Source organism: Epinephelus moara, chromosome 16 (assembly GCF_006386435.1).
Source record: "Epinephelus moara isolate mb chromosome 16, YSFRI_EMoa_1.0, whole genome shotgun sequence".
NCBI lineage: Eukaryota > Metazoa > Chordata > Actinopteri > Perciformes > Serranidae > Epinephelus > Epinephelus moara.
Window position 1 is genome coordinate 27920974 of NC_065521.1, and position 14002 is coordinate 27934975.

The 14002-nt window shown below is 43.4% G+C and overlaps 1 protein-coding gene across 1 annotated transcript; it reads right to left on the reverse strand.

Annotated features, from left to right (window-relative positions):
• Positions 1–474: 474 nt before the first annotated feature.
• Positions 475–12867, reverse strand: wnt5a (wingless-type MMTV integration site family, member 5a). The gene is made up of 5 exons (XM_050065584.1): positions 11810–12867; positions 8682–8830; positions 6154–6401; positions 3010–3302; positions 475–2409 (listed from the first exon to the last, which is right to left on the reverse strand). Exons 2-5 carry the CDS (start codon positions 8816–8818, stop codon positions 1951–1953), a joined length of 1137 nt encoding a protein of 378 aa, XP_049921541.1. The 5' UTR covers positions 8819–8830; positions 11810–12867; the 3' UTR covers positions 475–1950.
• Between the last annotated feature and the right edge of the window lie 1135 nt (positions 12868–14002).

Consider the following 14002-nt stretch of genomic DNA (forward strand, 5'->3'; position numbering starts at 1 on the left):
ACCGCCTCAGTTGAAAACGCTGTGCAAAAGTGCCCTCTTGAGTGGCGAAAATGAGAGGATGTGCCCTATCAGCTGCCCTCTTGTCCCCATGTCATGCAGTAGGTGCCCTTTTTTCCTTTTCGCCCCTGCCCTTCAAACATCCTGAGTCCGTCACTGCTCTGGGGCACTGTAGAAACATCACAAGGACCCACTCGTGATGTAGATATAAAGGGCTCATTCTAAGATAACAAAAACACAATTATTCTTATTTTCAGATTATTATACACTAAAGAAAATATACTTGTAATTTTATATTCCATTTATGCCAATATATCCCCCTAAATCCTACACACTGGTCCTTCAAGTAGAGAATGTTATTTGGTAATATAAATGTAGAAAGGAAATGGTTTATGTCAAGGGATTTGAAAAAAAAAAAAAACTTGGCACAGACAAACAAGACTTGGACAAACGCTAAGAGTATACTCCTCTGCTGGTTTTACATTTGATATTTATTGAAACAAAGTAGAGCATTGAGCCAATTTGTAAAAAGTAACAAAATATCAGCTATAACACATTAACAAACCTCAAATTCATGGAGAAGCTTATAAATATACATGTTTGGATTGGTAGGAAATAGTCTGTCTATTGAGAATCATCACAGGGATAGTGAGCGGTTTAACTGAGTGGTACTGGAAATCTGTGGTGACGATAAAAATCTGAACATCTGTGACGTATATATGTGTCTAACAGTAAAGCTGAACATGAGTGAGAAGGAACAATTTGTGTCGAAACAATAAGGTGCATTTCCCTTTACAAAAAAAAAACAAAAAACAGTGAAGAGCCGCATTAGTGAGAAAGTAAATTTTTAAAAGGTGACTTCAAAGCTTGAGGATGTCCGACTATGTTGATCTATAATGGAGATGCCTTTCTGTTTAAAGCTTAGAGGAGGATCTGGTTAAAGGAAATAAATACAGTTTACTGATTGGTTGGATAGACATACTATATACACAGAACATGGAATATTTCACCACTGTAACCACAACATTGCCCATATATATTCAAACCATATTAAGTATTGTAGAATAATGTTAAATGGATAATCTGAATTAATATGGAAAAGAATGTAGGCTATAATATTGATATATTTGCTGATGCACTGTAGTAAAAAAACAGCTGAACAGACACGCACAGACAGGTTTAAGCCTCTGTATCAAAGTGCATAATGGTGGAGGGCTTGTTGCAGCACCTGGGGAACTCTAAGGCTTCTGGGACAGCTTAATAAATGGCCCAATCCCCAAAACAGCCCTCTTTTTGTACCCATTGTATTCCAAGGACTCGCATGAACCGACAGTGTTCCTTACTCTACGTGTGGTGAGAGGGGACAAGTAGACTCCGGTTAGGATGTGAAGGCTGGTTTGGGACTGGGCCCATGAAAACACATCCATACACGACTACGGCACACAGGCGTTCTCCTCTCGACACAATCACTCTCAAACAACAAACCAGGACCTCTTATTCAACTATGCCACAAAATACAAAACACTACTCTTCTTAGGAAATTGGAAGCGCAGTCCAATTTCTCGATCAGTGTGACCCATCTGACAAGAAACATGACATTTTCTGATAATAAAAAAGGACAGGGGTTGGGTGGGGGGAAGATTTCCAGCCCGTTTTAGGCACTTGAATGGGTTAAAATCGGCTGGTGATGACTGGGCCAAAATAAAACACAACAATCTTAAAATAAATATTTCACGATACTCTCAGTTTCTGAAGACATAAGATTTTTTTTTTTTTGAAAAAAAGTCAGTCTTTTTGCAATGGCATAATTGTTTAACTCTATAAATATAATTTATATAGTTTCTTTCTTCCATTCTCTCTCTGTGTTCAGCTCCTTTGCTCCTCTGCTCACGAATACACACAGATGTATGCCCATCATCTGCAAGCAAACACACATAGGCAACACTCCGCTTCTCACTTGCAGACGAATTGGTCTACGATTTTGGTGCAGCGCTTGCACTTGACGTAGCAGCACCAGTGGAACTTGCAGTGGCAGCGCTCCACTATCTGGGCCTTGTACTGGTCATAACCGCGGCCGCAGCACATCAGCTCACACCCATCCATGCCCTCCGAGGTCTTGTTGCAAAGGCGCCCCACAGTGCCCAGGGAGCCCGTGCTTGTGTTCTTCAGGCAGTAGTCTGGACTGGGCTCGATGTACACCAGGTCGTGGCTCGTGGGAGCGTTGAACTTGCTGTGCATCTGCACCAGCTTTCCACGCGAGTTGAGCTTCATGGAAGCAGCGCTGTCATACTTTTCCTTCAGCGCATCGCCCACCTTGCGGAAGTCAGCCAGCTGCAGCCAGCAGGTCTTCAGGCTGCAGGAGCCTGATACCCCGTGGCACTTGCAGGACACGTTGGCAAGGTCTGACACCGTCTGAGGGTGGGGAGACAGGGGAAAGAGATGAAATAACTGGATTAATAACCAGATGAAGAACTTGCAAAAACATTTATTCTTATGTGACAAACTGCAGTCCAAGCGACACATGTTTCATATTTCTTATTTGACCTGTCTGCATAAATATTTGCACAATGTGCTGCTCATGAGCTCATAAGGCATCACTTCGCCATAAAGGGCCGAATGATCCTGTCCATGTCTCCAATAGCGCATAGAATAAAACGTTGTCCACTCATTTGTCCTACTTGAAAGAGAACAGCCTGGCAACAGATATCTGGCATTACGTTTTCTTTGAGGTGGTTTCAAGATGTTTGGAAAGGAAAAGAAACCCCAGAGCTGCCTCCAATGACTCCATCTCCCCACAGATCAAAGCCTCAGGAGGGGAGAGCTGACAGAGCTGTTACACAGATGATCAGCGGAGACCTATCTGATTGACCTGGATTGTCTCACTTCCAACTCCTCCTGCTCTTTCTATCACTGGTTGGTCTCATTCTAGGGCCTGCAGTTTATATCCCCTTACTTCCCTCTTATCTGATGACATCTTAAGATCTGTGTGCGCGTATAACTCCGGTGACTTACCCTCCTTCCAGCCTCGTTATTGTGAAGATTCATCAGCAGCCTGGCGCTCTCATATGTGCCTTTGGCGTAGCTCTTTTCCCTCTCGCGTGCGTCCACGAACTCCTTGGAGAACCTGTAGCCGTAGTTGAGGTTGTCTCCGCAGCCGCCCCACAGCCAGTCTCGCGGCAGGTCTTTGGGGCGAGCCGCACGGCTGCACCCACAGCTGGAGAGCTCCCCCTCTCTGCAGGCACGGCTCACCGCATTCACCACCCCAGCTGCGCTGATGGCATAAGTGAACGCTGTTTCTCTGCTGCCTGCAGACACACAAACAGGAACATCATGTCACATTTGACACAATGAGAAACAGAGTAAATGAGGAACATTTATCATTTGGCACAACCGTTCGCTGCTTCCCTTCTTGGTTGTATATTTATTTTATATTCAGTGTGTCACTGTCATTCTGCTTTAAGACTTAGTGCAGTGTTAGGAAATGTGATGTCATATGACAGCATTGACCATACATTTAAGATTACAGTGCACTTCAGCCAAGTGCTGCAGGCTCCTCATCACCAACATGTTGAACGGTGGAATCTGGTTTGCTGTTATTGGGCTTCGGCCAGAGAGAAGAGAGCGCCCTCCAGTGACAGAGATGCTCCTTAACAAGAAGCGGCCATTTCACCCAAATTCAAAGTGACATCAGTTCTTTTGCTTTATCTGTCATGACTGACTGCTCCTGGAGCCATTGCTCATTAACTCCCTCAGCATTTCCTCAATAGAGACAAGAGGTAGGGAGTTTAAAAAAATAAATTAAAAAAACACACATAATCATTTTTTTTTTGGCTCTCACCAATCCATTACTACCTCTGTGCAAAGCCACGGACTAGGGGAGAAAATCGAGATGAGGAGATAAGCGACTAAAAGAAGAAACAGCCGACCAAACTATGAGGCTGCATGTTGACACTAAAGACGGGGGCTGCTAAAAAATAAAAATGCACAGCTCATATACCTGCTGGGCCAAACCTTTAGAGAGCGTGCTATAATGACAATAACAGATGGACAGAGAGCGGGAGATGAGGGAGGAGAAAGAAAAGACGACTAAAGAGATAAGTCAAGAAAAAGACATGCAAGAAAAAAAAGCAAGCAAAGTGGAAAAGGAGACACGCACGCAGCTAATATCACAAAAGGCGAAAATAGACAATGACGGAGAAGAAAAAAAGATGAACAAAGAAAGCGTTTTGGAAAGTGTTCCGGTGGGAAACTCTGGCAGGATCACAGGTGATCAGAGAGAGCGGAGGATTTATTAGTCTAATACAAGTTTTAATCCAGCCTGAGGATATTGGCCTAATAGTGGACCTGTGGACAGACAAACTGTCGTCTCCCACACTGCTGCCTCCCTTCTCCTGTACCCCACCCTGCAGCGAGCCAAGCCAGGCAGGGGAGAGGGTCTGAACGCAACCACGCCAGCACCCCCTGGAGCTCAGCTTTAAATCACCAGCAGTGTCCTCCGCCAGCAGACGGACGGACAGAAAGACAAGCTTTCAGATAGACAGCCTGAGAGGGGAGGACATGTTTACTTGGCCCGGAGTGGGCTGAGATGGGAGCAATGTTGGGGAGGGAGAAGAGGAATGGGAGAACGGCTGCTGATGAGGTTTCTATGAAGACTGATCTGTGGAGAGGGAGTCAGCAGCGCCAGAGACAGAGACAGGCAGAATCACCAAGAGTAGCGTAAAAACACAGACGCACGCATCATGCAGGGTATGCTCGCAAGTACAGCAAATTAAAGGGCTGGTTCACCCAAATTTAAAAAAAAAATACTGTTAAAAACTAAATACAAAAAAGAACAATTTAGTTTTTGGTGCTCACAACATTACATTTAAAACATTTGCTTTCCGAAAACACTGCCCTGGTTACTCAGGATCATCTGCAAACCTCTGTATGATCCATTTTTGGTGGAACTACTTTCTAACTAAAAATAGTCGTCGAGAAAACTGTTGACAGTGTGTTCTGTGGATCATCCAGAGTAATGGGAACATTATTACTGGAAACGCAAGTTGCTGTTGAGCGCATTAAAAGGTTATTTTTATAGCTGTGAACACCACAAACGAAATTCCATCCACTATTTATTCCATTAATTGCATCAGGGTGAGAGCAAAAATCGCAGAAATGGATCTCTCATAATGTAGACAAATGCGTGCCTAAGTGAGAAATGTGTTTCTTGTTTTTTCTTTTAAAGAATTTTGGGCGAACTGACCCTTTAAAGAGTGCCAGCATGAACAAAATGCCAACCCGTCTGCATGCGTTACTTTAGAGGAATTTGAAAGATTTCCAAAATGTAAGCAACACAAGTGCTGACATTTGCCTCCATTCCGTTAAGCCTGCTGTAACTCTGCTGCGATCACAACACCGACATCACGCAGATTCATTGTAATTCAGCTTGAGAGTTATGATCAATAAACGGTAAACCACCTTTACATTAGCCCCTGAGGTGAGGGCTCCCATCCAAAGAAAACTAAAACAAACCATGTTAAATGATAGGATCCAAGAGTGGGGATCACTAAGAGAGGATTGTAAAGCTCTTGAACTTTCTATAAGAGATCCGAGCATGCGGCGTGTACGTGCACACACGCATACACACACAGAGACAGACAGTTTAATCTCTGACAATGTGATATATTGGTGCATACACTCACTCCACTCCCATTACTTGTAAATACAGGGCAGCTACAGTCCAGCTCCACAGTGTGTGTGCGTGTGTGTGCGTGTGTGTGTGTGTAAAACTAGATTAGATTGTCTCCCATTCATCAGGGGAAAAGCAGATTCTCTGCCTCCCTCCTGCTCCATGTCGGGAGCTGGTTTAGCAGGCCAAAGCCACATGTGATTTATCCAGCAACCTCACCCACCAACTATTCCCTCCACACAGCTGCTGAGAATCAACAGCCCCATACATTTCACACACACACACACACACACTTTCACAAACACACAAAGAGGGTCAGTGAATCAGAAAGAGAGGGAGAATGAAGAAAGGAGAGACACAGCAGCGGCGAATATGCACAGTGTACACGTTGGTATTTATGAACACACAACTCCTGTGTGTTCATGTAAATGTTTCTAAGAATATACTGTGAAAAAAATAAAAAATACATCCTTTGCCACATTTCTTACCGATTTGCATGACCCTTCCGAAAACAGAGGAGTTGTCCACCGTGCTGCAGTTCCAGCGCCGATGTCTGAACTGGTACTGGCACTCTCTGATGCCTGTCTTGGCACCTTCACCGATGTACTGCATGTGGTCCTGGTAAAGCTGGCACAGCTTCTTCTGGCCCGGCGACAGGCCCACCAGCTGGCTGCACAGAGGCTGGGCACCGATGATGTAGGCCTCTGGGATCAGTAAAGGGTTCATGGCCAGAGACCTGGACGAGGGGGGGGGGGCGGCACATAATGCAGTTGTTTTTACTCATTTGGCATTATGACACAAATGTATGAATGTTTTCAGGTCAAATTAAAAACCAACAGCTCATTTCACTCGATTTGTTTTTCCCTCTCATGGGTGAAGCTGTGATAATTAGCGGAATGAGGTCTCTTAAAGACACTTGACTACAAGTCGTGTGCTGTTTCGGGCCAAAAAACATACAACAGAGAGGAGTCAGGGAGGGAATGATGAGGAAAATTTAAAGTCAAAGGAGAAGATAGAGTAAAATAAAGAGTGCATAAAATAAAAAAGGGCAAAACAAAGAGCAAATCTGACACTAACATGCTGGTTTTTATGTGTTTAGTGTCTTAAAGCAGAGATCGCCACTTTTTTTACTTGTAATTCTTTAAAACCTGAGCAGTGTCTGTTTGTGACCCCTCATCACAGGTTGCATATTATATCTAAGAGTGATGCCCCCCCACTCTGTTGGTTTCATTTTGAAAATAAATCTTATTTAATTTGTGTTCATAAATGTGTTTTTGCTTTATTACGCTGTTTAAAAGCGAGCAAATCCCTCAGCTTTACCTTGTGACCCCTCGGAGTGGTCCCGAGTCCCAGCCCCAGGTTTGGAGGCACTGCTTTAAAGCATAGCATTTAAATAACTAAAAACACACCATGCCAATTTACAAAAAAAAAAGAAGTTTTTGACTTTTACGCTTAAGTGCATTTCATGGTTCCTCGCACCAACTCAGCGCACCATGTGGATAACTCGCAGTGAAACTTGCATACCTTTTTTCACAGTATCACATAGGAAAAATCTGATCATTTCATATAGCAGTCTCGTTCAATGTTGTGTAAGAGAGAGAAAAATAAGTAAAATTAGAATTAGAAGAGAGAGAAGTAGAGACAGAGAGAGAGAGGAACACTAGTATGAGCATCTGGTTCCAGGCCACAGGACAATTAGAGCAGCCCATCCCTGAGCCCTAAGAGAAAGACAATTAGCCCCCAGTGTAACCTGATCGACTGGGGGAAGTCGGCAGCGAGGGAGCGCAGACTGAATACACACAACATATAAGTACACACATAAACACATGGGAAGAAAAAAAATTAACATACACAGACATGCAGGCTGACGCAGTGTCTCTCACACACACACACACTCGCAGTCAGCAGGCCCACCGCTTCGACACTCTAAATCATTCACACCTGTGTGTCCTCTCAAATAGGAAACTGGAAGACACACACAGTTTGGGCTCCGAACTCAGCTTCCATAGGGTCTCTGGTAAATGTGCGAGCCCTCAGCTGGTAAATTCAACTCATTATTTAAACTTAAACGTAGTCGCCTACTGAGCTGAGCCCATTAAAATGTTTATCTGTAGATATCCTCTTCAGTTTAAATGTTTAAATTGTTATTTTCATATAATTAGGCCATCACCGTTTGATGTCACCACTGGCTTTGATCTGCTCATTTGAACCAAGGAAAAATCTTACACACAAAGTGTCGGTTTACTGTAAATGCCCCATGTTCTTCTACAAGCACTTATGTTGGGATACACAATTATACACAAGTGCACAATTAGACAAAAACACAGAAACAGCCACAGGATGTAAAGAGTTGTGATTTGCTTTAAGTAGTGCCTCTACGGTGACTCGTAAACAGTATTTTCCCCCTATCAGGAGCACTCTGTGTGTTTAAGTGCAGCATGCTCAAATATAGACTTTTCTAATAGCAGCAGGATGTGTGTCTGCACACACACACACACACACACACACAGAGTCACACACGGTGTTCGTGTTTGCACATATTTGGACGCCAACTCATAAACCACAGCATTCTATGTTTTCTATAATATTCATAATTTTGGTTTGGCAATATGCGAAGAAAGAAAATAAGGGAGAAAAAAGGTCCTTCCTGAAAAGCTAATGTGCTACAGTCAGCATGTTGTGTTACTTCATATGTGGTGCAACTGAAGCTGAGGAGGCTTACTTAGCAAACACGCACACACACTCTCACACACAGGCCTGAAATTGACTCTGAAACTAAGTAAAAGACAAATATAAACACTAACAAAAAAAATCAATATTACCCTTAATCTGTGGCTTTTTTCATGTCTTTTTTTAAAACTCTGCTGCTCCACTCACAAATGTGACTCATCTATGAGTGTAAAGAGGAAAAAAAAAATCTTTTTGAAAGCTGACAATCTCTGCTGACCATAACACGAGTAAACGCACCGCACACACATTTAAGACACACTCGTATGGAGGGAAAATGAATGCATACCACCATGAGTTGGCCCCCACCACCACCTGCATGAGGAGTGTGAGGAGCGTGAGGGCAAAGACACAGTGTCTGGAGTCCAACAGGCTGCCAAAGGGCCAGCAAACCGGCCGACGCACACATCCCAACCCCAGGTTCATACTGCCGACGATCTGTGGGAGGAGAGAGGAAAAAGGATGCTTGTCAGTCCGTCTGTCTGTCTGTCTGGATGTTTGCCTGACACAACTTTTATTGTGCGTAACACAGAGAAAGACTGATAGCTGTGATGTCAAAATGTATGAAGGGAATGCAGGAAGAATTCTTTCAGCTGTATGCCTGCATATCTAAACTCTCCTTTTTGCATGCAGACAGCACCGTGCTTGTGTGTGTGTATGTGTGTGTGTGTGTGATGAGAGCCCCGGGGCCATCAGCACAGCAGAGCAGTCATTTGGCAGCAGGTCTGAGTGTGATTCACATAAGACTGATAGACGTGCAGCCGGGGAAGACACAATGACCATGAAACTTCAGCTAGACACATTCCTGACGGTTTACTTTAGTCAGAAGGAGACACACGACGACACAGACAGACAGATGGACAGACAGAGAGAGAGAGACAGGCCTCATCAGACAGACTGACAGTGTGTGCGCCTCATTTTAAATCCATTTGTGCCTACATATTTACTAAAAACTAAAAATGCCTTAATTTTAACCAAGGATTATGATCGCATTTTTACTTTAAAAATATATACATTTTTTTATCTACACTGGTTCATTTTCAATCTGTGGCAGGCCTGAGTGAATTTGCTCCTGGTGACAAGGTTTCATTTTGCTCAGTTTTGTACTTAGGAAAAATCCCTTGAAAATAATAATAAAATGTATTCGTTAATTAAAAAACATTTTAATGAGATTTGTCAGGAATATTAACACAAAACGTGGAAAAAGATTTGATTTTTAAATCGTTTTTTCCTCTGGAGCTGTGATACATGTAGCTGTTAAATAAGTAATTTGACAAATAGCCGGTTTATAATTATATGGAAATTAATTTTTATATTTATTAATTGACTGTGGATCGGACAGAGAGGAGCCACGTCAGCGGATGATGGCCTTGGCCTGGTTACACTGTGCAGCCTTTTTGCCTAACGAAAACTACAAGGAATTAAAAAGGAAAAAATAAAAAGTCAATTATCTGCAGGCAACGGCGTGTCTTTGTTGATATAGTTTGGCTGCTATGTAGGCAGAAAATAAGTTAAAATAATTATCCCTGCGTTTGCGAGTTTAACCGATGTGCCAGCCTTCCAGTTGGGCCGTGTGTGAATTTTGGGACTCAGAGCAGCTCTAATTTGTCACGCTGCGTTATTTTCCAGGGTTGAGTCGTGGAGACCTGGGCCCTGCCTAATACTCATTAAACACAAGGCCAAGTTCACCATCACTCACCCAGCACGCGCGCACGCACGCACGCACACATGCCAGCATGTGCTTTCAGTTTGAGCGCTGCTGCAGTAATAGTTGGAGAGGTTATGTTATGTTCCTCGCAGTTCTTCCACATAAATTAAAGCAATAATCCGCACAGGGCGGCGGGTTTACACTGATTTTAAAGCAGCTAATTGGAGCTGCTCCGCGCGCCAGGAAGCGGGTTTGAAATATGGATTTTAATTTACGCATAATTACATTCTGCAATTAAATATGTTTTTGCGCCAAGCAGTAGAGTTCATCAGCAGCTGGGGTGACACACATCTTGCATTCTGCACAGTCAGATTTCAATTTACTGTCATGGAGCCACAGGTGCCTGCAATTATCTGACATTTCACAACAGACTCTCAGCCAATCAGAGTGGAGAACAGTATTATTCGTTGTAAGAGACAACGACAAGAGGCTTTTATTTTTTTTAATTAACATTTAGTAATTTGTGAGGTCGGAGCTGCAGATATTCAACGCCACATTTAACTTCATTATTGGTTTTTAAAACTCAAATAGGCTATACATTCCTGCACTTGGCATCCTCGCTGCAAGCTGCGTAAATCCTGCGCTCCGTGACCCCTGCAAACGATTTGACCCGAGTGAAATATTCAGTGGGACTTCAGTGGGTGATTGACGACTACCTCGCAGATTTCTGTCGGTAAAAATGGCATCAAATTGGGCAAATTTCAGGAAAAGAGCAATTAGAATACCGTCGTCAGGATGATAAAACATCGGGCGCTGCTGCTGCAATGAATCATTTCAGAGGCTTTTTTTAAGGCCCATATGGGACTCAGCCGATTTACATTAAACGTGAGAGTTAGAGAAAGAAAAAGCTAATTTTTTAATAAGGAAAAAAGCTTCTTGAATTATTTCACCTTTTGCTCAGATATATGCCTCAGTCTTTTTTTCAGTTTTGGTTTTCTCTGGCTGGGACATTTGGCCATCTAGAGTATTATTGCAATCAGATTAAATTGGAATAATCTTAGCAACAAGGTATTGTGGAGATGTGGAGGGGAAATCATTAGGGGTGTCAATTATGACAACTTTTAATGATATTTTTAAACCACTTTATTCACAGTATAGCCTGCATCTTAAAGCCTCTGGTTAAAATGCATGGTGACAATGAATTCAGCTTTTTTTGGGGGGTATAGCTGTGAAGGAAAAAATGTAATTCATAGTGCAATTTAATAAAACAAATGTCCCCTTTTCCCAAGCTGCATGGCACTGTAATTTACTGACTAATGAGTGAAATATTACCCGCATTTAATTGCGCAAAAATGATGCCACTCTTTCCCTGTGTGTCCTGTTGTTTAAAAAAACCAGGAGAGGGAGCCAGGTACAAGGATTTGATGAGGAGAAGCAGCACAAAGAAAGTTGCCTGACTGTTAATAGGGACCGTTAACAATGGAAACAGAAAGCAGGCTACTTCTATGCATTTTCACACAAATAATTTATGGTGATTTTTTGGCTGAATTCATAATTTATCCAAGAGGATCCTGACATATGGGTCACAGTCACTGCAGTGAGGGGGGAAGCATGTTTCACACATCACATCTGTCAAGAACTTTTGTGCACATCCAAGACGCAGCACTAGTCCAGAGAGGTCCCACTGAAACACGCATTTTTCCACTCTTTAAGATAAACTGCGGCTGCATGGAAAAGTGAGTGAACCAGGAGACCTGGAGGTTACTCACCAGGGAGCACAGCCCGTTAGAAGTTGTAATCCACTTTCTGCAGACGATATCAAACCAATAATCCTTCAGCAGGCCAGGTGGATTTAAGATTTCCCTTTCCTCTGCGGTGAAGACAAGTCTCGTCGTTTTATCCGGATTTCTTGGTAAGTGCTTGGCTGGGGTTTGAGGACAGAGGAGACGCTAAAAAGCTCAGAGTTCTTCAGGTTTGGTGTTTTGGTGAATAATCAGTGAATGCGCTCCGTGCGCCAAACAGTTTAGAGGGCTCGTAGGAAGCAGCGGGATGTATAAAATGTCCAAAGACAGTGTAAGAATATGATCAGTTCCTTTAACGAATCAGTGCGTGACTTTGCGGTAAGAATTAACAAATAAAACCATCTACGGCAGCCCAAAGTGCCAACTGGCAGAAACGTCGGATTGTCGATTATCTTCTAATTGAAAGCGGCCTACTTTTATAGTCCCTATCCAAGTAAAAAAACTGTCCCAGATTATAGCTAGACTATGTCAAAGCAAAAACATGGACAACCTTGTTTTCTGTGCGTTAAATCCAGCCGCTCACACGCTCAGGTCATTGCGCGTTTTACCTGCAGAAAGATCCACACGGTGATCCTCGCCACAAACGACTTGTCAATTTACCTTCCATTCTGTGCAAAACACCACTTTGACAATTCCTCAGCTCGACTTAAAAGTCCTCACATGCAAAAAAGTAAGTCATCCGCCTCGCAGAAAAAGAAGAAAAAAAACCAAACAGATGCCACAATTAATCGGCTCCAGACAGTATGCTCCAAAAAACTTTCCGCGCGGACTATCTCCAAACAGTGCGGCTTGGCGAGCGCGCACGGTGCCAGGGGGAGGAAAAGAGCACAGCGTGTGAACAACAGCGGCTTTTGCTCAGGCTCCGAGTCTGTCGTCCTCCCACACCGTATGTGTGTGCCTGTGTGTGTTGAAGTGCAGAAAAGTATCACCGACTATCCCTCCCTCTCTCTGCCCTTTTTCTTTCTCTCTCCCTCTCACCTGCTTCAGTCGCCTCCTCTCACAAACTAGCACACTGCAGCATGGATGCGCAGCGCAAAACCTTCAGATGGCGCATGCGCTTCGCGTTACTCCTCAAATCCCTTTTTTCTCCTTCCAGTCACCAACTTTCAAGGAGCAAGGAATTTGAGTGTAGGTGAAATTGTGGAGGGAGAGAGAGAGAGAGAGGGAGAGGGAGAGAAGGGCGGAACAGGCTGTAACAAAACAAGCGTCTCTATTACCTAAAATAAACTTATAAAGCACCCGGGGCTATTACCCTATCCATACCAGAGCAGAGTTAGGATTTTCACTGGCAGCAGATCGAGTTACCACTCAGTAAAATCAAGACAAGCAGGTCCGTATCGTGTGCTTATACAGGCTGCTCTCATCACCTGAAGGCCTGTGAGCATTACGGTCATTACGGTAATTATTATTTTATGGTACATTATCTCAAAACATGCAGCAGGAATCCGCCCGGCTTACAGTTCGATATTTTTCAACCGACCCGATGATGAGTGTCAGAGGGCAAAGTGTTTAATAGCTTCACGTGTGTCACTGTGGATTTCTCACCGTGTGCACGCCGAAGCCACTCAAGGGTGAAAGCCGTGTTATTTTCAATTGCGCTGGACAGAATTTCACGTGGATTGAGGAAATAGAGATAGAATAACAGTCGGTAAAAGGAGTAAAACAATGCTAAATTAAATGGAAGGGGGCAGTCACCTGGATATCTGGCTGTATGCCCAAATAAGGACTTGCCTCAGGTGAGGGAGGAGAAAGAGAGGGGGACAGAAATTCATTCAGACATATTTATGATTCTGATCTTGTAGTCTTAGTCAAGTGCAGGCAGCCTTATGCTGTTCATCTATGGACTCATTTAAAATCAGTCTGAGTCCCTAAACCATGGGCAGGTTAGGAGACAATAGGCCCCTGGGCACTGATATGCAACACGTCCCACCGCCTCTCCTCCATCTCACAGACTTAGTGATGGTTTTGCCTCTTCTTTGAAACTGTTCCTAGTATCTTTGTAGCCGTTGTGCATTTTTTGTGGTTCTGTCTCTCTCTGTCTCTCTTAAGTCCTTTTTTAGTCATGTTGTGTATTTTTGCAGTTCTTTTGCAGCCTGTTGGTATGTGTTCATTTGAGTGACATTTTTTTCCTACATCGGAGCACAACTCACATAGTCAAAG

Coding starts and splice junctions, on each gene's coding strand:
- wnt5a (XM_050065584.1), bottom strand. CDS start 8,818: ATGAACCTGGGGTTGGGATGTGTGCGTCGGCCGGTTTGCTGGCCCTTT. Junction 6,402..8,681: donor GTGGGGGCCAACTCATGGTG/GTATGCATTCAT, acceptor CCCCTCGTCCAG/GTCTCTGGCCATGAACCCTT. Junction 2,410..3,009: donor ATAACGAGGCTGGAAGGAGG/GTAAGTCACCGG, acceptor CCCCACCCTCAG/ACGGTGTCAGACCTTGCCAA.